General features: G+C 45.4%; 1 protein-coding gene across 6 annotated transcripts; it reads left to right on the forward strand.

The window, feature by feature from the left end:
• The first annotated feature begins 499 nt into the window (after positions 1–499).
• On the forward strand, positions 500–24,278 carry SURF6 (surfeit 6). Of its 6 annotated transcripts, none has more exons than XM_030207745.1 (5): positions 500–639; positions 8,872–9,093; positions 10,423–10,581; positions 11,888–11,973; positions 23,542–24,278. In XM_030207745.1, exons 2-5 carry the CDS (start codon positions 9,000–9,002, stop codon positions 24,211–24,213), a joined length of 1,011 nt encoding a protein of 336 aa, XP_030063605.1. In that variant the 5' UTR covers positions 500–639; positions 8,872–8,999; the 3' UTR covers positions 24,214–24,278. The 6 variants fall into 6 exon arrangements, with proteins under 6 accessions (XP_030063605.1, XP_030063603.1, XP_030063602.1 ...); XM_030207743.1 differs by lacking the exon at positions 500–639 and adding an exon at positions 834–922; XM_030207742.1 differs by lacking the exon at positions 500–639 and adding an exon at positions 846–922 and having other exon boundaries at positions 8,845–9,093.
• Positions 24,279–25,739: the final 1,461 nt, after the last annotated feature.

Genomic DNA, 25,739 nt, shown 5'->3' on the forward strand with positions numbered 1-25,739 from the left:
TGCTTCTCTCTCTCCCATGTCCCAGCCTGGGCCGCCCTCTTCTCCCCCCCTCCCCCCTTCGCATCCATGCTGTCGTTTCTCCCCTGCCCTCCCGCTCCCATTGTTGTTGTTTAGTGGCCACCCTCTTCTCTCCCCCCAACATGGTTGTTTTTTTTTTTTTTTTCTTGTTTTTAAATTTACCTCCGTGGCAGCGAAGCGTCAGGGAAGGAGGCGGTGCTCCCGACGTCTAGGTTTTCCTTCGCTGTGTTCCGCCTTCTTTTGACGTCATCCTTGACGTCAGAAGAAGGCGGAACACAGCGAAGGGAAGGCTAGACGTCGAGAGCACCGCCTCCTTCCCTGACGCTTCGCTGCCGAGCGTTGCGATTGGTTGAGTGTCATTGCTCCGCCCTCGACGTCATCACGTTTGACGCGTGGGCGGGGCAGACACAATGCGATCTCACCCCCCCTTCACTTTAGAATGTTGGCTAACAGAGGCTTCATTAGAACGTTGGAGGTGCGTTTTACTGCTCTACGCATGAAACGTTTTTCCTTTATTATACGTCCTCTGTGTATGGTGCACAAGCTGGCATGTTTGAAAATATAAGTGAGAAAAACGCTACCAAGAATAAAGAACGACAACGTGGATGCAGCAGCTCATAGGTTTGTTTGCTTTGTTTTGAGTGTACGCAGAATGACGGCTGCGTGGGGAAAAGGAAAAATAGATTAACCTAAATGCCTTAAACGTTTTGACGTCATGCCGTCTCCGGTTCAATCTAACCTCCTTGCTTTCTGGCTCTGACCTAACGCAATTTCCTGTTTCCGGTAAGGCGGGATGGATGGTTTGCAGAGGGAGAGAACAGAACACAGAGAAGTTAGTTAAGTGTTAGTAGAGGACGGGCCAGTGGAGAAGGAAGCTGTGGGATTTGTTAGTTGGTGACCTGAGGTATGAGTTTGACGAGGTGGGGGTTGAGGGAGAGGTGCCTTCTCGCGGACAAGGAAGAGAGTGAAAGATGGAGAGCTGGTAGATCATGGGGAGGGGAGAGTTCTCCCCCGATCCCCAAATGCATGTGAGGAGGGGTGCTTGGCGTGTGAGGGTGTTAGTACAGCCAAATGCTTGTGAATTGATATGTTTGTGAAATCCAAACTATGAGGCTGTTGCGCAAAACGTCTGGTCTCATCGCTGATGTTTGGTTGAATCCTGTGCTTCTGCAGGTTACCCTGGCCTTCTTGGAAGAAATATATATATATATATATATATATATATATATATATATCTCACTTCTCTTAGGATTAATCCCTGAAAGTTATGCCAGCTTTTTTGTTACTCCTGAAAGAATAACGCATAGCAGCCGTTTTATTAAATCGTGTTATTCACTTAGGGCCCCTTTTACAAAGGTGCGTTAGTGTTTTTAGTGCACACTAAAAATAAGCATGTGCTAAATGCTACAGACCCCTATATATTCTTATGGGTGTCTCTGGTGTTTAGCGCGCACTAAAACCGCTAGTGTGCTTTTGTAAAAGACACCCTTAATGTGTGGTTTACTGTGCAGTAACTGCTAGTACTAAGAACCTAACACTGGTGTTAATCTGCACAATGTGCGCGCCAGAGATGGCTACAAATTGTATTTAAATGTAATCAAACAGATGTTGATGAATTAATTTGCAATGCACTCATAATGAACAGTGCACAAACACACCCAGCTCTTTCCGCTGGGAAAAAATAACACGGGCTTGGAGCTGGCGTTGGGTGGTTTGAGAGGATTTCTTGTGATTTTCTTTTTAAAATCTGCTGGTTTTCATTTGTTTTTGACACAAGGAAGCCTGAGCAAGCCTCTAAGCGCTGGTACTGATAAACAAATGTGGTCAAGTCTGAGCAAAAGTGAAAGCACACGTTGGCTCCTGTTTTCTGTTCTTAAATATTAATGCTGGACTATTTATTGCCTGGATATTTTATATGTTGCCTAAACCAGATTGCATGTAAACTAATTAGCAAATTAAACAACTGGTGTTAACAATCACTTAATTGGCAGTAATTAGGACATGCACTGATCTGCCTTACGCTCTATTTTATAATGTGTACCTAAATTTCATAACACGCAACTCAAGAAGGGGCCTGGACATAGGAGGGTCAGGGGTGTTCCCAGAAGTTAGACACAATTTTATAGAATACTTGGATTTGCGCACCCAGCAGTTGGGCACGAGGATTTACACCAGCTTTTTGGCAAGAGTAACGTCACACCCAAAGTTAGGTATGGGATGCGCGCTAAGCTAGTAAAGGGTGCTGTACTAGCTTAACATGGAACTTAACAGCACCATTTACTGAGTGTGGTAAGCAGAGGCTGCTTCTTCCTGTGGAACAGAAAGCTGCAAGCATGGTGGATATTCATACCCCCTCTCACCCAAAAATCATCAGAGGAGGTATTTCTTATGCCTGATTAACAAATAGGACTTTTCTGACTGCTGACGAGAGAGCCGCTCTGCATCATAAATTAAAGTGTGAGAGAGGAAGAAAAGTGCCACTGGCAAGTCTGATGCTGGATTGTTCTATACCTATATGTTAACTTGACTCTTGTCTGTGTTACTATTATTTTGTCTTTATTTGTGAATTGCTTTCTTCTGTTATAACTTTTAGAAATATAAATTACGATGGTAGATAAGGACTGCAAGGACCATCTGAGTTTGCCCAGTATAATTCCTGGAGTATAAATCCCGGTTGAGTGCTGGCTTTCCCTTCATGACTAAGGATCCTTGGCTTTCTTCATTGTGTCTGCCATTTGTCTCTTGGGAGGCTACGCCATGCACCCACCACTGTTTCCATGAAAAATATCATACCGTTACCTCTTGTTTTTATTATCCTATATAATAATTCTCACCACCAACGTTCTAATTGGGAACTACCTGTGTCCGTGCCTCCTTCTTGAGCTAGGCTCCGTAGCCAGGCAGAGGTCACTAACAGCTGATTCCAAGCGGTAGGGAGCGGAGCAATTGGCAGAGAGCAGAGCATCAAACAAGGACCCTCCTCTTCCCTGCTCCCCTGCAGCCACCCATGTCCTGTGACCTCCCCTCCCCCCCTGCAGCCACCCATGTCCAGCGGCGAACCTCCTCTCCCCCTGCCCCCCCTGCAACCACCCATGTCCAGCGACCCTGATCTCTCACCTGCCCCTCCTTCATCTACCCATGTTGTGTAACGAATTCTTTGGGGCAGGCAGGAAAGATCCACGGTCCTGCCTGCCCGCTGCTGGCGCTGACGCTCCACCGCTGCCGGATTGCTGTTCAAAATGGCCGCCGATACTTACAAGGGCGGCCTCCAAGACTTCAGCAGAAGTCTCGTGAGACCGCCATTGGGAGGGGGGAGGGGCGCACTGTCTCTGACACACTCTGTCTATCACACTCTCCATCTCTCACACACACTGTCTCTCAAACATACACTCCGAGGAAAACCTTACTAGAGCCCGTTTTATTTGTGACAGAAACGGGCCTTTTTTTTTTTACTGGTTATTAATAAAATCTTATAGCCCACACCTTCCAGTGCTCAAGGTGGGTTACAAAGTACTTGCACAATGTTTATAAAACAATATAAATACATAAAATAACAAAATTAAGCATTGTAAATGCAACAGCGTAAACCAACTGCATATCTAAATTAGTAGTTAGTATCAATTCTCATCAACATTTTGCAAACAGTGTTAGCATTCTTATCAGCAAATTATTTTTCAGTGTCACTTTTATAAGCCAGCTGGAACAAATAAGATTTCAATTGCTTTCTGAATTCCAATATTTTATAAATAGATCTCAGTGTTAATAGCAATGCATTCCATAAAGATGGTGCAGCGACTGAGAATACTCTTGCTCTGGTATATCACAGTTTCTCATACTTTGGGCTAGGAATGGCCATCCAGCATTGATTTAATAATCGTAAAAATCAAGGAGGCCGATATAACTTTAACATAGATGCCAATGTAATAGGGACTTCATTACTAAGTGCCTTTTGATTAAAACTAATATTTTAAATATGACTTGGTATTCAATTGGTAACCAGTTAATGATTGTAACATGGGAGTCACCGAGTCAAACCGCTTTCCTCCCAGCAGCATTCTGTGCTACCAGCAGTGATTTAATTTGTTGACCATGCTGTCCTCTGAAAAAGGACAAGATCATTGTATTAAAAAAAAAAAAAATCTCTTTCCCTTTTTTTGTGCCTCAGCCTCTTGTGCTGTATTTATACTTCCATATCTGCATGATCTCAGCAAAACTTTACAAGGCAGTGATTCTCTGCAAACACGATATATGATAGCCGAATGCATAAGTCTGTTCAGGGATTCTGAAAAGCAGATTCCTTGTCATCTATACCAGACCAGTCCAGACTAATGGGTTGTGTCCATCTATTAGCGGAAGGAGATAGAGAAAATAGTTCCAAGTAAACCGCCCCTTAAGGGTATCGTGCAACCTGTAATGTTCAGTATTTTTTTTTCTCTGTCTCCTAGCGGATGGTGGACGGATCGTGCAGCTGCTCTGGGTTACTGGCTGGTAGCTCCTGTCCCAGATTCTTCTGGTGACAGTGTAGCCAGGGGTGTGCTGGTAGCCGTGTTGGGGCTAGTTTTAGATGATACTCAGTGGTCCTGAGTTCCTCATGTGCCAGCTAGGGTGATATCCAGTGACCCTGGTTCCCTCCCCTGGCTGTCTTTCTAGCAGGGTGATGGTTGATTGTGGCATGAAGTAACTTGTCTCCCCTGTAGGGTTCTTCTCTTCTGTGGTGGTAGGTATATCTGAATTTCTGCCTCTGAGGTAAGCCTTTATTTATTCCTGTCACTAGTGAAGAAGGTGGTTTACAAACAAACAAACAAACAAACAAAAAAAAAAAAGGAAGAAGAAGAAACTTTGTTTTCCCTTCTTTTTCTGCCTCTGAGGTAAACCTTTATTGATTCCTGTCACTTGTGAAGAAGGTGGTTTACAAACAAACAAAAAAAAAAAGGAAGAAGAAGAAACTTTGTTTTCCCTTCTTTTTCTGCCTCTGAGATAAACCTGTCACTAGTGAAGAAGATTGTTTAAAAAAAGAAGAAACTTTGTTTGTTCTTCTTTCTCTTGTCTGGTACCTGATTTATTTTCCCGCATTTGGCAGTGTATTCTAGGAGGGCGCTTGCGAAGTTTATTTGAATTTCGCTGGCTGGCATCTGATTCTGACCTTGGACCCTTCCAAGCTAGTACCAGTTGCTTTGATTTTTTTTTTTTTTTGTGGGCATGGCTCGTGTCTAGATCACGAAACTACAGACCGTCTGTTATCTGTTGCTTCAGGCATCTTGCTTGAGATGCCCTGTTATTTGATTCTTGTTTTGGCAGTAGTTTTTCCTCCCTTCCTTAGGGAGGTTCTGGTTCTCTCGTCCCCATGGATCCTTCCTGTCTGCTCTGGTTTTTCTGCAGGGTACTTTCCTTCTGGCGGGGGTCCAAGTTGTCCTTGGTGTGCAACTGCTAGCTCAAATCCCTCTTCTGAGTACCCTTGGGAGCGCCATTCTTGCCAGTCTTTTGCTTGGACTCAGTTCAGTGTCTCTTTATGGGAATGTGCCTTTTTAGGACTAGTTTTTCACAGCTCTTCCTTGCTTCCCTTGCTTTCGGGTGTGAGTTTTAGCCTGGCACAGGCGGATTTTGCCTTTTCTAGTTTCAGGCGTCTCTCTCCTGGCACATTTGGCACTCCTTCCTTTTTCTGTGAGGAGCGCAGTTCTTTCCTGCTGAGCAGATCTATTGCTGTGCATCTGATTATCACCTCTTAGCTCTGCGCTTTTCTCTACTTTTCTGCAGGGAACTGGTTCTGTTCTAGGTCTGGAGTTTGACTCTCCTTTAGCTGGTTTTTCCTCAGTTTGATGTTAGTGGCCAGCTTCCTCTTTGTTCCTGGCCTGGCGAGAGTTGTTTCTTCCTCACTGCCTTACGGCTGCATTTTGCTCTCTATGGTCTGAGGATTCCAGATCTGTGATGCTTACCTCCCTCTTTGTGGGAGTTCTTTCTCTACGTTGACTGCTGCTCCGTATCGGTTGCCTAGGAGGGCGGCCATTGTGGCTCAGAGACCACTTGGGGGCCGAGAGTGTCTCTTGGGGCAGGGGCTTTCTCTTCTTGTAGTTTTACTCCCTCCACAAGTTGTATTCATTTCCTATTGGCCTCCTGGCAGCACCTTCTTCTCTGGCTGTTCCCCGGGGCTCCATTTATGCATTTTGCTTGTTGAGCGCGGCTCCATTATTCCATGCAGTTCCACCGTTCCATGTTGGGCACGGCTCCATTGCTGCATGTCTGGCACAGTTCCACAATTCCATGTTGGCTTTAGCTCCATCGCTGTGTGTGGAGGACAGTTCTATCAAGGCATGTTGAGTGAAGTTCCTTCGCTGCTTATTCTGCAACCTTTCATCTCTGCATGTTGAATGCAGCTCCATTGTCACAAGTTGAGTGCAGTTCTTTCTCTGCAGGTCTCAGTGTGGGGCACAGTCCTGTGTCTGCGTGTAGAACATAGCTCTATGCCTGCCTGTGGAACGTAGCTCCTTGTCTGTGTGTGGCATGCAGCTCTCTCTTTGCGTATGGAACGCAGCTCCCTGTCTGCATGCAGAGCGCAGCTTCACTGCCTGTTGAGTGTAGCTCCATCTCTGTGTGTTTAGCACAACTCTTTTCTGCAAATTGGGCGAAGTTCCAGGGTGGTATGTGGAGCACAGCTCTGTGACTGGGTGCTGCACAGCTTCATGTCTGCATAGGAAGCATAGCTCCTTACCGGTGTCAGGAGCGCAGCTCCTTGTTTGCATGTGGAAAACAGCTCCTTGTCTGTGTTTTATACACAGTTCCGTCGCTACCGCAGCTTCAGTTCTGCAAGTACCTCTAACATCCGGCTCTTTCAGTGGGGCACTGCTCATCCTCTGTCTGTTACTCGTGGCTTTTTCTCTGCTTGTTCAGCGCATTTCTATCTTTGCCAGAGGTGTGCAACTCTTTCTCTGTGCTCAGTTTGTGTGCTTTGAGTGCAAATCCGTTTTCTCGTTGAGCACGGATCCTACTCTGCCTGATGAGTGCAGCTTCGTTTCTGTCCCTTGAGCACAGTTCAGTCTCTGACTGTGGAGCGTATTTTCACCTTTGCCTGTTGGGCACTGTTTCACCTTGTTGGTCAACCCCAGCTCTTTTCTGCGGGTTGGCTACAGTAAATTCTCGGCAGCTGTAGCATACAGCAGTTTAGATTGCTAGACAAGGCTGTCTTGTCAGCTACCATTCCTGTGGCACCTTTTCTTGCTGTAGCCTCTTGGTGGCTGGAGAGAAGCTTCTCCATTGCTGGAGTTTGAATTCGTCTCTGCTTCTTTTGTGGCTACTTGGCACCTTGGGGGTCTTTTCTCCACAGTGTGGATCTCGACTCTCTTTCTTTTTGTCTCCTTTTGTTCTCTTGGCTCTGTTCTTTCATCCCTAAATCCAGAGCGATCTGCTTGAGGAGTACTCTCTTTCTACGGTTGTACCCTGGTATGCTGCTGTCCTTTTCTTCATGGTTCTCCTGAAGAGACTTGCGTTCCAGTTAGTTGGTTCTCTCGACTCTGGAGTCTCTTCTTGTTCTGTGGGGTTTGATTCTCTCACTAGGCACGGGTCTGGGTGGTTCCTGGGCCTTGCTTCCTTTCTTCTATGAAGTGTGGCGCACTGTTTGGGGTTGCGTACTCCTAGTACTTGTTAGGGTTGCTTCATCCGACCATCTTGGACTTGAGGCAGACCGGCAGGTTTGGGAGTTAGTCCTGCCAGGGTTCAAAGAAATGAATCCTGGTCTAGGAGAGACAGTTCTCCTTGTTGCTCGGATACGACTGTTGCCTTCTTTCCAAGGGGGGTCCTTTGGCATGAGTATCTTTTGTTGCTTCTTTTGCTACTCTTGGGATAGGGGTACGCAATTTTTCTTTTGCTCAGGAAGTTTGTTTTACGTCCTACGGCTTCAGTTCCTTTTCTAGTGTCTAACTCTGTTCCATTTTGGTAGCCTGGTGGTTCGGCTATTCGAATCCTTTTCTGCTGATCAGTTGTTTGTTGTGTGTATAGCTTTGTTGATTTTTCAACCTTCTTCATTCTTCTTTTCTCCCCCCCCCCCCCCCCCCTTTGGGAAACTGCTTTGCTACATCCCATTAGTCTGGACTGGTCTGGTATAGATGACAAGGAAGGAAACATTATGTTCTTACCTGATAATTTTCTTTCCTTTAATCATACCAGACCAGTCCAGATGTCCTCCCTGGCTATAGTCTGTCAGAGTGTTGTTTCTTTTAGGTATCCCTGGCTATTCCACAATGCTTCAATATGGTGAAATGTTCTACAGCACTGCCTACTTCATCTTCTCTATTCAATCTCCTGCCACTTATTGTTGTGCCAGCTCTGTATGACTCCTCTTATTGGGATCAAGGAGTTCTTTCCCCGGATTCAGGGGTAGATCTCTATGTTCTTGGGCAAGCTCAGTATGGACCATTCCCTACCGCTTCCTTTACTGTGAGGGGAGGTTGCAGTTGCCTTTGGCCAAGCAGGAACAGTGAGGTTTTGCAGATTGGCTCCAAGAGTTTGCCTGTTTGGTATTAACTGTGTTTTCTTCTAGACTTCAGAGCACCGTTGCTGGGCTATTCGAAATACTGAACATTCCAGGCTGCACGATACCCTTAAGGGGCGGTTTACTTGGAACTATTTTCTCTGTCTACTTCCGCTGGTAGATGGACACAACCCATTAGTCTGGACTGGTCTGGTATGATTAAAGGAAAGAAAATTATCAGGTAAGAATATAATGTTTCCTTCTGTATGGTAATTTATTATTACATTCTTGCCTATCCTTTTTGGTTATATTTTGTTTTTATTTTAAAACAGATGCTTTCACTTATTGTGTGGTGTTTTCCCCAGACTGAAACCAGCTCTTTGTACAAATAGATTTGCCTCTTGTACTTGGAACTTCTGCTGTCTCCAAACACGCTCTTGTGGACATTGGGACTAGGAACACTGAGGCACATACGTACTGTGTTTGGTTTGTCGCTCTTTTCTGTCCCTGTACCTAAGGGATGGCCAGTTTGGTAGCCAAAGACTCCTATTTTCAGAGCCTGGCCAAGAAAGTGTGTGCCCAGCAGAATCAAGAACCAAGGAAAAGAAGATTAGGTAACTTTTATTTTTCTTTTTTCCTTAGTATAAAATTAATATACATGCCATTTTTTTTAAATCACAAAGAATGGTTTCTTTGCAATTTCTAGGTAACATTCCAGTTATTTATTTAGGATTAACCTGTCTAAATCACTACACATTTTTAGTTTTGCTCTTGATGGCACAGTAATTTTGCCAAAAAGCTTCACAGTGTGACTTCCACTTAATAATCAGTTTGGGCATGTGTTGGAGTTTTGTTAAGGTAAATTTTTATAAAGCCAGGCGGTAGAACCAGAGGACATGAAATGAGATTGAAGGGGGGCAGACTCAAGAAAAATGTGAGAAAGTATGTTTTCACGGAGAGAGTGGTGGATGCTTGGAATGCCCTGCCGCGGGAGGTGGTGGAGATGAAAACGGTAACGGAATTCAAACATGCGTGGGATAAACATAAAGGAATCCTGCTCGGAAGGAAGGGATCCCCAGAAGCTTAGCCGAGATTGGGTAGCAGAGCCGGTGGTGGGAGGCGGGGCTAGAGCTGGGCAGACTTCTACGGTCTGTGCCCTGACAATGGCAGATACAAATCAAGGTAAGGTATACACAAAAAGTAGCACACGTGAATTTATCTTGTTGGGCAGACTGGATGGACCGTGCAGGTCTTTTTCTGCCGTCATCTACTATGTTACTTTGTGTGGAAAAGGCCTTTAATACATTTGTGTTGACTGTGCATGGACCTTCATGGGGGCATAATTTTGAGCAGTGCAGCTGCAGTTTAGGATGTATTTTGATAAGTATGCAGGTACTTGCATAGAGTACATGCACACATTTACATTGTTTTGGGGCAGGTGCAAAATATGTGTCAGCATTTTTGCGCTATTAGAACTATTTCTTGGGGCCTATTTTTTAAATGGTACATAGGCATCTTTTAATAACATTATCCGTCATGGGGCCCTTTTACTAAAGCTTACATTACCGTATGCTAAGTGCCATGTGGCCCATAGGTACACAATAGGGCGCGCAGCATTTAGCGCATGTTAAACTTTACTAAAAGTGCCCCATATGTTGAGGTCTAAATTTAGCCAGTTTGAATGTCTTATTCAAGTTTTACCGTTGTATGCACGCCCAATCTGGACTCCCCAGGGAAGCCCAGATTGGAGCGTGGAATTGACGCAGTCATGATTTAGTACTGACTCCTGTTTTGGAATTATTATAGTAATTTTGATCAGTATTTTGATGGGCTGTGGTTAGAAAGACTTCATTGATGCACTGACAAAATATTTTCATAGACAGTGGAGATGTGGAAAACCCTGACTGTTCTCTGCCATTAACATCTGTCCACTTTGAAAACAGATGGGTTTGAGGAATTTGCACAGAAGAAGAAGAAGAAACCAAGAAAGCGATCAGAAAAAATGAAGTTAAGCCCAGGTCTGCAGCTAGCATCGTATTTTAATACTCCACAAGCAAGGCCTGCCTCGGAGAAGAAAAGAAAAGACTGGCTAAGTGCTGCAGGTGAGAAGGGTTGTAATGGTTCAGGTGTGCTGAGCAGGTCAGGGCTAAGCTGTATTCAAGACTGTTACAGATTTTAGATTCTCCACATCAGCCGGGCCACCTCCAGGCCAGAGCCAGCATATTTTAAATACCAGTGTAGAGTGCCTTATGAGACGTAGGAAATGTATTTGCTTTTGATATGTGCTGCAGTTTAGCCTGAAGTGACCACCTCAGGTGGCTTAAAGCCCGCCACTATGCAGGAAGGTTGTAGGGGTAGACTTTGTAACTTGTCGTGGCTTCGAAGCAGCATCTGCATCCCATCTTGATTGGATGAAAACAATGTCAGCTGGGCTAGTGAAGTCAAAGGCTGTGGATTTTGGCACCTTTTATCACCAGCACCGTGAGCCACTGCCTCACCTGGCCCATGGGTTAAGCTGGCCCAGTTGCCCAAAATGAAAGCAAAATTCCACTGACATAATGGCAATAGAAAATACAGGGAAACCTTCCTGGCCTTTCCCAGCACAAGACAAAAGTGTCCCTGAATGGAGGCCCTAGAGCATATGGATTAAGTCTGCCTTCTGAATACACTTGCTAGTAAAATGCCCCCCATAGCTGCTGAAGCTTAGGAATCTGAATTGCTCTGCTGTGAAGAAGAGAAGTAAATCTTTTGAAAGTGTTCTCCATGTGTGCAGAATAGGAAAGAGTTGTCTTTTGGTTCATTTTTAAAAACTAGACTGAAGGGTGGGGGTATAGGGGAAAATCAAAATGTGAAATATGTTAATGGAAATGTTTGCTTGCTTCTTGGGCAGGTGTATGGCATGAACAGCCCATATACAGTATTAGTCTGTTGTTATGTTACTTTATTAAATAGTTTTAGCATGAAGCTAGCCTGGAAAAGTTAAAACTCCAGTAAATAGTGCCCTTTCTTCATGTCCTGTTGTTCCGTCAGTCTTCTAATAATGGCAGAGTAAAACATGGTAGACTGTAGGAGCTGCTGCTTTAGGAAAGCGACTCTGTGATGCGCGAGTGATTCTTAGGCTTCAGATCACGGAGTGATAGATTCAGTGTATGTGCACCAGATGGTGCTGTGGTGGCATATATGTCCCAGCTCTCCAGAAGTGTGGCAGCAGCAAACCATTGTGTACGATCAGAAAGAGTCACAAAATCATATCTCTTATCTGTCCCTTGAAAAAAACAGTCGAGATACATCTTTCAGAAGTGACAGATTCTCTTGAGTAGGAGAGTGCCAGGTAAAGTTTTAGCTTAAACTCCTTATGTGAGATAAAATATGTTTTCCTACTGTCCATTTCTTCTGTTTCCCTCCTAGAAAGGGAGACTGAAAATGGTTCCTTTTTTGCTGTGGATCTCCTTCGTGAAAGGTTGCATGAGAAAATCCAGGAAACCCGAGGCCAGGTACTGTCCAGGCACTAAATCTCTTGCTGGGTGGGAAAGTCACTGGGTAAAAGTTCAAGCTACTGATGAACAGCTGCTGTATAGCCGTCAGGAACTGAAGTGTTCCTCGTGTAAATTTATTCCAAAGTGCTGTGCAAGTGCAGCTTAAACAGAGCTGCCCCTCCCCCCTTTTTAGTGTGCAACTTGTATATCAAGTGCCTGAAAATAAAATAAATACAGCTGGATCTGTGTAAAGAGTTAGGTACAAGTGGGTAGTTGTGGAGAACATCAGATCTCTTATGGTGGGAAGGCAATTACAGTCCATTAGGCAGAGCAGTGGTCGGCAGCTCAGTTTTGGTCATGGAGAGTTCCGCGGGGCTCTCCTTTCTCCCCACTGTTTAACATTTATTTCCAGCTTTAGGGGGTGTTGCTGAGGAAATCTGAGGTGCCATTTTGGGGGCAATTCTATAAAGTGATGCCTAGAGGTAGGTGCCACTTAGTGCTTTGGAGGCATCAGTAATTGACAGCTAGGCACCTTTGTGCACTAGGCATTGTTCTATAAGGTAGTGCACAAGTACCATGGTACCTAACTGCAGGGGGAGGATACACATGGGTGGGCCAAGGGTGTGTGTCCCAGATACATGTCTAGTTCAGTGGTTTCCAAACTTTCTTGGTTCAAGGCGCCCTTAGTGTGTCGGTAATTTTTTCATGGCACCCCTAAGTCAAAAGAAATACCTAACAGTTCTGGTTATTAAGTAGCTAGGTCCAAAGAAATGATTAAATTGAAAGAAAAATAATATTTTATTCTTAAATAACCACAATACAAGTAATAAGTCCAAATCCAACCCCCACCCCCCCATCCTTCTCCTTTTTGCTCAATCAGTCCAGCCCGAGATGTGGATGGTGCTTCCCTGCCATCTTTCTTCCCTGGTCCCTTAATGGCATGGTCAAATTATTTCAAACTGTCCACACACTAGGGGGGAAGGGAACAAACATTGAAAGATACTGACTGCACATTATAGGAAAATGAATTTTAACACAAAAAGGTATTCTGGGGAAAAAAAAGTTCTAATAGGGGAGTGTACCTTTAATCCCCTGTGCATAGAAAGAGCTGCCTTGTACTCGCTGTTTTGTCTACTGTCGGCTTGTTCAGCTGCTGCCGGGGCTCGGAGCCAGTAGCTCTTACTGCTTCTGCTGTGCTCTCTTGGTCTGTCTCCTGCTTCTGTGTGCCAGGACCTGGGTTAACGTGTTAACTCTGCTCTGCCACCAGCCGTGAGTTGGGTCCTTCTTCCTACAGTGCCTTCCTGCCTATGTGCCATGGAAATACTTTTAAAACAAATAGGAGGAAATATTTTATTTTATTTTATTTTTTTAGAAATTTCTTTATTAAATTTTTGATAACTTGTGAACAGTGGTGACCACATGGTCCAAATATTTCTTACGTAGCTCATTACATTCTATATAATACATATCAACCAACTCACATTTCCTCTCGTCTTATCCCTCTACCCTCTCCACCCTATCTTCCCTCCCACTTATTCCTCCCTCTCCTGGTAGCAGCCATAGATGATCTCTTTTGCGTTCATATGGTTCCCAGATTTTCTGGAACCCTTGTGTCAGCCCTTTTCTCAACGCAGTCAGTTTAGACATCTGATATATATAGTCCACTTTATAACCTACTCTTTGCATAGAGGGCACTTCCACTTTTTTCCATGCACGGGCCAGCTGCATTTTAGCTGCAGCAAAGATTTGGATCGCCAATTTGTGTTCCTGCACCCTGCTCTCCTTAGGTCGCGCATGAAGTAGGCAGTATTCTATCTGTCGTGTGTATCCCCCCTTTCCCAGCTCATTGACCACCTCCACTATCTTTTCCCAGAACACTTGCACCTTGGGGCATTCCCACCATATGTGTACAAATGTCCCTCTTTCTCCACATTCTCTCCAACAATCTTCTGACACCGTAGTGTATATCCTATGGAGTCTATCTGGTGTATAGTACCACCAATATAAGATCTTATATCCTTTTTCTATCAGTGGCTGGGTGATTGAGGCTTTCAATAGGAACCTTAAACTGCTCGCCCACCATCCTGTCGGCAGAGTTTTGTGTATTACTACTTCCCATCTATCCGTATAGAAATCCTGTGATGAAGTCAATAGTATCAATGCTTTATATAATCGTGTTATACATCTCTTCCCCCCTCCTCCTTTCAGTGCCCTCTCTAGTCCCGTCTCAGTCAGCTCAAGTTCCTCTCTTACCCTTCTCTGGATGAAGTTCCTCACACAGTGATAATAGACCTGGTCTTTATCATCCAGATCATATTCCTCTTTTACTGTCTCAAATCCCTTTAATTCCCCATCTTTCCACAATTGTCCCAGCATATATAGTCCCTTCTTGGCCCAAATCTGATAAGTTTTCTCTTCCTCTCCCAGTGGGAAGCCCGGGGCACCACTTATGGCCATTTGCAAAAAGTAGCGACGTTCAGGGAAAACTTTTGCTCTAATTTGGAACCATGTATTAAGCAAGTGATTCATCCCAATTGGGAGTTTCTGCGCCTCCGCCCTGGCGTTTGCTTTCAGCTTCCACAATATATTTCCCAAAAAACGGGAGCCCATCCATGCCCTTTCCCAATGAAGCCATTTCTTAGTGCTAGTCGGCGTCCAGTCGGCCAATATTTTTAGTTGAGCTGCTTGGTAATATAGAAGGAAGTCTGGGACCCCCATACCTCCCACTGCTGGGGGCTGGTGCATAACCCCCCTGTGGACCCTTGGTGGTTTCTTTCTCCAAATGTATGCGAATACTCTCCGGTGCAGACGCCGAAAAAAAATTCTCGGGATCAGCACCGGGAGAGCCGTGAACATGTACAGCAGTTTGGGCAATATTATCATTTTTATCGCATTGATCCTACTTGTCCGTGTCATTGTTAGTCCCTCCCATCTATCTAGCTCAGCAAATAGCTCTTTCACTTTACTAGGGTAGTTAGCCTGATATAGCTTTTCCATCTTGGGGGTGATCTGTACCCCTAGATATTTGATAGATTTTCGGGCCCACACAAATGGGTACCTCTCCTTTATCTCCTGTACCTCTTTTTGGGATACTGTTAAGTTGAGGATTTCCGATTTTGCTAGATTGATTTTGAACCCTGACATCTGCCCATATTGTGTTATCACCTCCATCACCCCGTGCAGGGATCTACTCGGGTGCGAGAGAGTCAGCAGAACATCATCCGCAAAGAGCATAATCTTGTGTTCTTGTTTGCCTCTGACCACCCCCTTAATTCCTGTATGTTCTCTAATTTTCCGTGCTAGTGGCTCTATAGACAAGGCAAACAAGAGAGGGGACAGAGCACATCCCTGTCTCGTGCCTCTATATAACCGCACTGGGCTAGTCTGCCCTCCATTAATTTTTAGGATTGCCATGGGCTCCGCATATATGAGTTGGAGCCACTTGAAAAATCTCTCTCCCATTTTCACCCTTTTCACCAATGTTAATAGAAAGGCCCAGTCCACCCGGTCAAAAGCTTTCTCTGCATCTACTGAGAGCAAGAGCACCGGGTCCCTCTTGTCCTCTACCTGCTGAATTACATGCATCAGGCATCTAATATTGTCTCCCCCTTGACGCCCCTCTATGAACCCCGCTTGGTCATTATGAATCAAGCGTGGCATCACTCCTCTCAGTATTTTAGTCAGTATTTTAGTGAAAATCTTGTAGTCAGTATTTAGAAGCGATATTGGTCTGTATGAGCCACATTGTTGCGGGTCTTTTCCTGGTTTCAAAATTAGTACTATTTCCGCTAGTCTCCAGGAATAGGGTATCTCCTGAGCTTCATCAAAAGAGGTAAGCACCTTCAGCAATAGGGGGACCAACCATTTCCTGTTCATCTTATAAAATCGTACTGGAAAGCCATCAGGCCCTGGGGCCTTATGATTAGAAAGGTCGCTTATTGCTTCCTCTATTTCCTCTAATGTGATTGCTGCTGATATTCTGTCTCTCTCGCCCTCCGTTACCCTCTGCAGTTCTATCCCCTCCACATAGTTCTCCAATTCCTCCCTGGTGGCTAACTGCTCCCCTCTATATAATTGGCTATAGAAATTCCGGAATGCTTCTTGTATATCCTCACTTTTAGTAAGTATATTCCCCTCCATATTTTTTATAGCAGCTATATAGTTGCGCTGTTCTCTTTTTTTTAATTTATGGGCCAGGAGCCTGCTAGCTTTATTACCAAATTCAAAGTGTTCTTGCTTTACTGACTGTAGTTGAATGGCTATTTCCTCTAGATGCAATGCATTAAGCTGTTCTCTTATCTGCTGTATTTCCTTCTCCCTTTTACTGTTGGTGGGATCAGCCTTATGTTCCTTTTCTAGTCTTACCATCTGTTCTCTTATCTTAATTTCTTTATATATTTTTTCTTTATTCAGGTGTGTCTGTAAAGCAATTAATTGTCCTCTTATCACTACTTTCAGCCCTTCCCAAACACTCACAGGTTGAACTTCCCCTGTATCATTAATCTTGATGTATTCTTCTATGCCTTTTTCAACTTGTTGTGCAGTTTGGGGATCTAATAATATAGCTTCGTTCATGCGCCAATTTCTGCGCCCCCTCTGTTCTGTCCTGATTGCCACCACTAACCTCACCATCCAGTGATCAGTCCAGGAACAGGACTCAATCTCAGTCTGCAATATTTTGCCCCTTATGGCTCCATCACCCAGCCAATAGTCTATTCTCGAATATGTTTTATATTTAGGCGAATAGTATGTGTAGTCTCTCTCATTCCCGTGTATCTCTCTCCAGACATCCACCAGACATTCCCGTGCCATCCAGCTTCTCATAGCCTGCCTATCCTTTTGAGCATATCCCGCTATCCCTCCCGAATTATCTACATGTGGATCTAGTGTGATATTAAAATCACCGCCTAATAGGAGATGCCCTCTAGCTTTCTTCTGAATTATCTTTTCCAGCTCATCTATAAACTCCTTTTGGCCATCATTAGGAGCATATACACATACCAAAGTATATTGTACATTATACAGTGATGCCACTACCATGAGGTATCTCCCCTCAGGATCTCTTATCGTTTCTTGTATGATCCATGGGCACGCACTGGAAAACGCTATTAAAACCCCTTTATTTTTTTTTCCCTTCTCTATTGGAGGCATATTGTATTAGTGGGTATTTCTTATGCCTCACTAGTCGCTCATGTCCTCGTTTCAAGTGCGTCTCCTGGATGAACATTACATCTACTTTCATGCGTATCATCTCTCTGAACATCTGAGAGCGCTTTTGAGGGGTATTTAGGCCTCTGACATTCAGAGTCACACAATTAAGAGCCATCTGTATTACTGTTATACTGCATATCTACCCTGACATCCCACTGCCCATCTCTTCATCGCTTCTCCCCCCATAAACCAATTCTACACTCCGTTCCCTCCTCCCTCCCCCCTCCCTCCCCTTCCCCATTCAACATAAGCACCAGAACTTTTAATCAGTAGGTGCTACACAGGCAGGAAGTGACCTCCTTTCACCCTTCTGTCACCTTACTTAGAGGCATCGCTGTTGCTTAGTACAAAAACATCCCCCCGGGGTAGTTTTATACTTCAGCCCATACCTTTGACTCTATGGATATATTTATATAACTTATATACAGATATATATCCCCCCTCCCTCTCAAACTCAACAAATAACATCAACTGTCTTCAGTTCTATTTCTTCTCTGTCTCGGTCCATTGATCTGCTGCTCATTTCACCTGGTCTTCCAATTTGGATAGGTCTCCTCCAGGAGCTTCAGGTCAGTCGTCCCGCTGATTGCTGGCGCTGTAGCCTCTTGCGCCCCACTCTCTGCCATTTGGGGCGGTTGATCAGTGCTCCCATCGGCCCACTCCCATCCGTCGCTGTTGGGGCCTCCAAGGGTTCTCCCTCCGAGAGTGCCTCCCGTGCTTCTGCTATCGTGCGGATTTGGTGCATCTTTCCATCCTTATAGAACACCAACGCAAACGGGTGTCGCCATCTATAGCGCAGGCCCATCTCTCGTAGCTTGATTGTCACTGGCTTTAGCTCCGCTCTTCTCTTTAAAGTTGCCGCAGCCAGGTCCTGATACACTTCTATGCGGTGTGTGTCCCATTTACAATCAGCTACTTGACGAGCGGCCTGCAAGATTTTTTCCTTCATCTTATATTCCTGGAAACAGGCTATAATATCTTTAGGCAAGTTCTGTCTTGTCGGGCCCAATGCCCGATGCGCTTGTTCTATCTTTATTTCCTCTGGGTTCATTGCATTACCCTCCTTGGAGAGTAGCACACTCGCTATTTTTGCACCACCGTCTCCGCATCCTGGTAGGCCGGAGTGTCCGGTATGCCCCGGAATAGCAGGTTACAGCGTCTACTTCTATTTTCCAGGTCCTCCAGTTTGTCGCCAATTTGTTGTTGTCCCAGTCTGACATCGAAGACCTGCAAATCTAGGGAGTGCAGAGCTTCCATTTGGTCTTCCATCCGATTTTCCACTTCGTCAACTCTCTGGCCGACTTCTGCGATTTTTCCCCTCAGATTTGCACCTAGCGTTGCTAGTTCAGTGCGTACCGCCTTCAGGTCAGATCGGATTTCTTGTAGCCACTCGTGGAGTTCAGGTAGCAACTCCCCCAACCGGTCCGTTTGCTCCTGGGATGGGACCAACTCCCTATCCGACTCCTGCGTGCTTGGTACAGTCTCGGCTTGCTCCGCCATTTTTTTTTTCTGCGCGCCGCTTTCAAAAGCAAATTGGGAGAGATTTAATGGACCGCCACTCGCCTGCATTCCTTCTCCGCTTCCCTTAGCAGATCTCAAGAGCGTTTTGTGCCCACGTTCGTTGCTGTAGAGAGGGGGGATTCGCTCGTTTTATCGCGGGTGTGCTGGAGCTCAGTGTTTAAGCAGCCATTCGGTCCGCTGACGTCACTTCCTCCCCGAGGAAATATTTTTTTCACTCAGCGAATAGTTAAGCTCTGGAACTCTTTGCTGGAGGATGTAGTAACAGTGGTTAGCATATCTGGGTTTTAAAAAGGTTTGGACAAGTTCCTGGAGGGAAAATCCAGTCTGCTATTGAGACAGACATGGGGAAGCAACTTATTGCCCTGGGATTGGTAGCATGGAATGTTGCCACGATTTGGGTTTCTGCCAGGTACTTGTGACCTGGTTTGGCCACTGTTGGAAACAGGATACTGGGCTAGATGGACCATTGGTCTGACCCAGTATAGCTACTCTTATGTTCTTACTAGTGGAACAAAGCCCGTTTCTTCAACAATGAAACGGGCCCTAGAAAGGCTGTCTTGTAAGCAGTTTTTTTTTCTATTTCCCCTCCCCTCCATGTCCAGCGATTCTCCTCTTCCCTGCCCTCCCATCCATGTGCCGCGGTTCTCTCCTCCCCGCCTTGCCCTCGATGTCCCATGATTCTGTTCTTTGTACATGAGCGTTCTCTGGCTGGCTGGCTTTGTTCCGTTCCATTCGTAACATCCCCTGACGTCAGCTCGCCTCAGCGATCCATCCCTCTCACTGTTCCGCCCTCTGATGTCATTACGTCTTGATGCAAGGGCGGGACAGTGAGGGGGAATGGAACGCTGGAGGCTGGCTGACGTCAGGAGATGTTACAAACCCAGACAGCCAGCCAGCCATGGAACGTTGGAGGTACAAATTATTATATAGGATGTGGAAACAGGAAGTACTTCAAACTGGAAGCAGGACGAGGCAGGAAGAAGGACCCGACCCATGGCACGTTAATGTGATAATCCTGATCCTGGCACTCAGGAGATCAGTCAGCCTTTTGCCTGTGTGCCTGCCTGGAGGCGTGCAGGTGCGCATGTGTGTGCGCTTATTCTGCATCTCTATTCACAGCACCGCTGTGAATTTGCCATGGCAAACAGTTTGGGAAACGCTGTCCTAGTTATAAAAGTTGCTTACCTGTAACAGTAGTTCTCCATGGATAGAAGATCTGCTAGCCACAGTTGAATGACATCACAGTGACGTGACCGACTCAATCTTTTCTAAAGCTATGAAAATTTCTAGAAATACTTTATGTATATGTCCCTTCTTTCCCACTCTATATAATTACCTTATATACCATGTTACCATGGCCCCTTGACAGTTAAATGAAAAAAGCAATATGACAACTGAGGGGAGGGGAGGGTCTGTGTTGTTAGCAGATCTTCTGTCCACAGAGAACTAGTATTACAGGTAAGTGTCAGGATTGCTGGACATACTTAGAAACCAGCTTCTGATATCTTCCCCCCCACCCTCCCTCAGGAAGCCCTGAGGATGGCAAATGGACCAAATGGTGCCCAGCTGCCTGCTAGCACTTTGTTTTTGCAAGTACCCCTGATTAACATACCTTTGTCCTCTCTGAGCATCTGGGAGCCAGACAGAGAGGCTCCAAAACTAGGGACTTCAAAGATTAGAACCTGTGAAAATGCTCACCTTTCTTACATCAGGAAATTAAACTGGAGGTTGCAAAAGAAAGAGCTGATGATAAAGGCTGGGAAAGAAAAGTTATTTGATCCCTCTCTGTTCCTGTTAGATATATATAAGCCAGAGCACATGGCTCTGTGCTGGTCTGCTCTCTCTCTTTCTCAGAGCACATGGCTGTGCTTTCTTAGCTCTCGCTCTTTCTCACTCAGAGCACATGGCTCTGCTTTCTTCTCTGCTCTCTCTCTTTCTCTCTCACACCCTCATGATCAAAAGCAAACGCCGGCGCTAGAGGCTGTTAGCGCCGTACTAGCGCCGGTGTTTGCTAACCCTGCATGATCAGAGCCCTCGAGCGTGTGAAACAACGCGCTCGAGGGCTCTTTGCGCAGGTAGCATGCAAATGCATGCTAAACAGGGCTTAGCGCATTCATCGCCAATGATCAGCGGCCAGCGTGCCAAAATTTGGGTCGCTGGCCACGGCAAACAGTACGCCAGCTCCGAGCTGGTGTTAGGGTTTGCAGATCATTGGGGAGGAATGGTGAGCCCTGTCCAGCATGCAATTGCATACTGGCAGGCCCCCGTTCCCCCCACCCAAAGCAAACCTACCAGCAGGGGGCTGGAGGTCCGGTGGATCTCCGGTCCCCCCCCCCCCCCCCCCCCCCCGATGACCCCTTCCCCCAGGTTCAGGGAGGGCTGGCGATCCGGTGGATCTCCAGCCCCCCAAACCCCCAGATAAATGACTCCCTGGTGGTCCAGTGGACGCCGGTCAACCCCCTCCCCCCAGCAAGCGGCGGGGGCTGGAGGTCCAGTGGACACCAGCCCACCCCAACTCCCCCCTCCCAGCGTTCTCTGAAGAAATCCATGGTGGTCCAGTGGCCGCCGATCAACCCCCTCCCCCCAGTGAGCGATGGGGGGGGGGGGGTGGAGGTCCGGCAGACCTCCAGCCCACCCCAACTCCTCCCCCTTGTTGAATCTCATGCCTCACCCATCAAGGGATTATTTCAACTGTCCATGTGGGTCTGGTATGCGACACAAGAAAGGCTTGCGTGTGTAGCTGCAAACAGGCACCCGAATCTTTCAATTCCCTGTCCGCCTGAGGAACTAAAGGAACTCAGGCAGACAGGGAATTGAAAGATTTGGATGCCTGTTTGTGGCTACACACGCAAGCCTTTCTTGTGTCACATAGCAGACCCACATGGACAGTTGAAATAATCCCTTGATGGGTGAGGCATGAGATTCAACATTGACTATACATAATGATTCAATTGCTTGATAGAGTTGCTACTGTGATCCCAGATGTAATAACTTTGGAATGGAAACAGGTGATCTGTGATGACTGGAGGTGGCCATACAGTCCAAAGAGGATTGATCTCAACAGCGTGCTTTGAGCCGGTTGGACATTAGAGATTTAAGTTCAAGCATTGTTCAATGGTATGGGCATGATTACCATTTAAAGTGTATGTAAAGACATAAATTAATAGGATAAGTTTGTCCTGTGGGGTATGGTGTGTAAGACATTTGAATGTGAGTTGCGTGAGTGCATTGTGTATGGATTGGTAATTAATGGATGGACATTAATAAAGGTGTTTGTTAAATTTAACATCAATAGTGGAGAACTTTATGTATTATGCAATTCATAAGACCCACGCTCAGACCTTGCATATACTATCACAGGAGGGTTAAGTGACTTGCCCTCGCAGGGAGTTTCAGTGGGCATCAAACCCGGTTCCTCTGGTTCTCGGACCTCTACATTAACCACTGGGTAGAAATTTACAATATTCTCAGGGCCAGCTACTTGTTATCCCTACAGTGATGGAAATGTGGAAATCAAGATGGAGCGAGAGGGTTGGACACTTGGAATAGGTTTTAGGTAGACCTGTGAGAGATGTCATCTCTTAGGGGGTCTTTTATTAAGCTGGGGTAAAAAGTGGCCTTAGTGCTACAGCCATAAAAATGGCCTTTTTGTATTTTTTGTATTAATGGCCATTTGTTAATGTTGCCATTAGTGTACAGCCATTAACAAAAATCCTGTGAGCACTTTCTGCACTCATTTTGTAGACGGTAAGGGCTCACGCACTATTCATGCGCTAACCAGTTAAAGTGCGGTAATGTACCTGTGCTAACTGATTAGCACAGGAACTCCCACTCTCCTCCTCCTGGCATGCCCTCTCAAAAATTAAATTTTTTTTAGCACATAGTTAGCAAGGGTGCGCCGTTTTAAGCTGTGTTAGGAATGTGTTAATGCTTAAAGCAGCTTAATAAAAGAGCCCCTTAGAGGCATATTTTCAAAGCACTTAGACTTACAAAGTTGCATTGTAACCTATGGAATTTTGTAAGTCTAAGTGCTTTGAAAATGAGCCCCTTAGTGTTCTAGAAAGAATTGAAGACCTGTTTCCTTGGGGGCGGGGGTAGGGGTGGGGGTGGGAACGAGGGTTTGATGGAAGGTTTAAATCGAACAGTTATTTTGTTTTTTACTGTCCTTTTTGAGATCTATATTTTTTAATTACTATGGGGTCCTTTTACTAAGGTCCAATACACTTATCTACACCAGCACCCGAAAAGTGACCTGCGCTGGTGTTGACGCTTGTATTGGATGCGTGCAGGTTCATTTTTCAGCGTACCTTCAAAAAAAAGGCTTTTTTTTTTTTTTTTGGCCGAAAATGGACTTGCGGGAAAATGAAAATTGGCACGCATCCATTTTGGGCATGAGACCTTACTGCCACCCACTGACTTAGCAGTAAGGTCTCACGCGTTAACCGGGCGGTAATCATCAGCGCGCGTACAATGCTGATTGCTGTCCAGAAATTTTCTGGGGCACACGTACAAAATGAAATTACTGCCTGGGCTAGGCAGTAGCTGGGCGGTAGTTCCGAATTGGTGCACGTTGGGCGCGCATAAGCACCTACATGGCTTAGTAAAAGGGCCCCTATGTAAAACCATCTTGAATGGTGTGAGCCAGCATATAAACATTTCATAAATAAATAAATCAGCAAATAGCATGATCCTGCACAAAGGAAAGCAAGTTTTAAAATAGACCTTGACAGAAGAAACTGGAAAGAGACAATCTTCCCTTTTCTGCTGCTTGTGTATGCATTGTTTATGCTGAATTCTTATTCTTTTGCATTAGATTAAGCCTGTGATTTTTTTTTCTTCCTCCTTTCTGGTAAGAACACCTCCAAAGGGCTATTGCCTGAAGAACTGGAAAAGAGAAGACAGAGGAGAAAGCAGGAAAGAGAGAGGAAGAAACGTAAAAGGAAGAAGCTGAGAGAGGGACCGGAGGAGTGCAGTCAGCCAGAAACTAGCAAGGTATTGGAGTCACCATGTGAGAAGAAAAAGGCAGCTCAGGGCAGTGACCAGGCATCATTTGTCTTCAACAAGATGGAAGTCCATGATCAGAAGGAGCTGAACCAGGCTGTAAAGAAGAAGAAGAAAGAAAGCCTGAAGGGGAATCTGACCCCTCTCACGGGGAAGAACTTCAAACAGCTGCTCAGCAGGCTGGAAGTTAGGAAAAGCAAAGTGGAGGACCTGAAAGCCAAGGATGAGAAAAGAGCCCAAGAGCTGGAGAACAAAATGAAATGGACAAATGTCTTGTACAAGGCAGAAGGTGTCAAAATTAAAGATAATGAAGAGCTGTTGCAGGCAGCGCTAAAGCGAAAGGAGAAGCGCCGGACACAGCGGCAGAAGCAGTGGGAGAAACGAACTGAGCAAACAGTAGAGAAAATGCAACGGCGTCAAGACAAGAGGAGAAGAAACATCCAGAAGAAGAAGAGGAACAAGGTGGAGCAAAAGAAGGAGAGAGCCCGGAAGAAAGGCCGCATTCTGCCTGAGGACTTAAAATAGACACATGAATGAAGCAGGATTCCTCTTAGAGAACAAATAAAAAGATATTATCTTTTTCTAACGAAGCATTTTAATAGTATTGTTGTCATGTTCTGAAGCATCTCAGTGTTTAAAAATAAAATGGGTGGTCTGTGTTCACGAGTGGGACATCCCTATAGCTGCCGGTAACGCTTCACTTAGATGCAAAAGGTATAAAACAATTTTTTCAGTGAATTATGAGAAAGTATCAGAGGATGGGAAAGGATGGCTGCTAGGGCCTTAGTTTTGCCTGATGGTCTGTAAGGACCCCAGCATGGATAAGAATCAGGATATAGTCTGGGTATAAGAGACATGCAGAACAAGATGTGCTTCTGGAAGGAATCCCAGCCATTAACTTGGTTCATTATACAAATCAGTTTATCAAACAGGAATGGGAAGGTAGAAAAGAATCTGTATTCAGCTACTATGCAACCAAAAACTAATTCTTTCTTTGGTCAGTCAAAGAATCAGCTGTATAACCAGCAGTGAAGGAGGCTGAATCATAAAGTCAGCTATATGGGGACTGCTTGTCGGTAGGAGCAAGAGAGAGAACAGTGGGTAACTGGGTGGAGCTGCCTGGAGCAAACATTCCATTTCATTAGAGGACACCCCTGCTAGGGCAATGGTAATGCGAGTCACAAATAGGGATGTGCTGATCAGTGTTCAGGTGTTTGGACATCCACTACCTTTAACCCACTGCACTAAGATGTTTCCATCTCACACAGATGCAGATTGTGTACCCATAAACACATTTGCATCCTCCTGTAGGATGTATGTTTGGATATTGATGGCAACCTATAACAAACAGTGAGCAGGGACCATGTGGCAGAGAGCTGGGTCTTGTTTGCATACACCAAAAATCCAGGCATTGCTGTCTGGACATATGCAGCTATCCCATAAATCCCCTGTAGTTTGTGACCTGATCTCCTTCCCTGATTACAAATGACTCACACTTCACCCTTCCCCTTTCTTCACCTAGCCAATCTGATATTCCCTCACCTCACATAATACTTGCCACCAAAACAGGCCTCCACCAAGTTCTGAATAGTGCTGAGAAAACTGTCCAACCCAATATCAGATAAGTAGGTACTGTCCAGACAGTATAAGCCCAAACAATCACCAGTGAGCAGGTTGTGCACTACCAAAATCCCCTACAAAGCCACCAGAAATTTATAAACCTCAGCATTAACTTTACAACGGAGCTACTCTATGGCTCTCTCATCCTCCAAACCAATCTAGGAATACTATGGGGCCAAACCAATGTAGAATAAGGAAAGTAACAGGCAGAAAAAAATAAATTCCACTTAGTATGTCATATTAAGTCCACCCCTTTACCCTACACAAGTCATCCTCTAAATGATTAAAGATTAGATGGAGAACAGAATCACTTTGCTTGTAGCAGAGAAGGCAGTAGCTGTTCCCACAGCATGCCCGCAGCCCCAACCAGCAGATGTGAATTCCTATGCTGCCAGTCCCAGATGCATACCTGAGCAAGATTCAACAGCATA

Source organism: Microcaecilia unicolor, chromosome 6, assembly GCF_901765095.1.
Source record: "Microcaecilia unicolor chromosome 6, aMicUni1.1, whole genome shotgun sequence".
NCBI lineage: Eukaryota > Metazoa > Chordata > Amphibia > Gymnophiona > Siphonopidae > Microcaecilia > Microcaecilia unicolor.

Bases quoted from the DNA above. Each gene is read 5' to 3' on its own strand.
- SURF6 (XM_030207745.1), top strand. From the start codon at position 9,000: ATGGCCAGTTTGGTAGCCAAAGACTCCTATTTTCAGAGCCTGGCCAAG. The intron at 10,582-11,887 runs GTGAGAAGGGTT...TTTCCCTCCTAG, and splicing joins AGACTGGCTAAGTGCTGCAG to AAAGGGAGACTGAAAATGGT. The intron at 11,974-23,541 runs GTACTGTCCAGG...CTTTCTGGTAAG, and splicing joins TCCAGGAAACCCGAGGCCAG to AACACCTCCAAAGGGCTATT.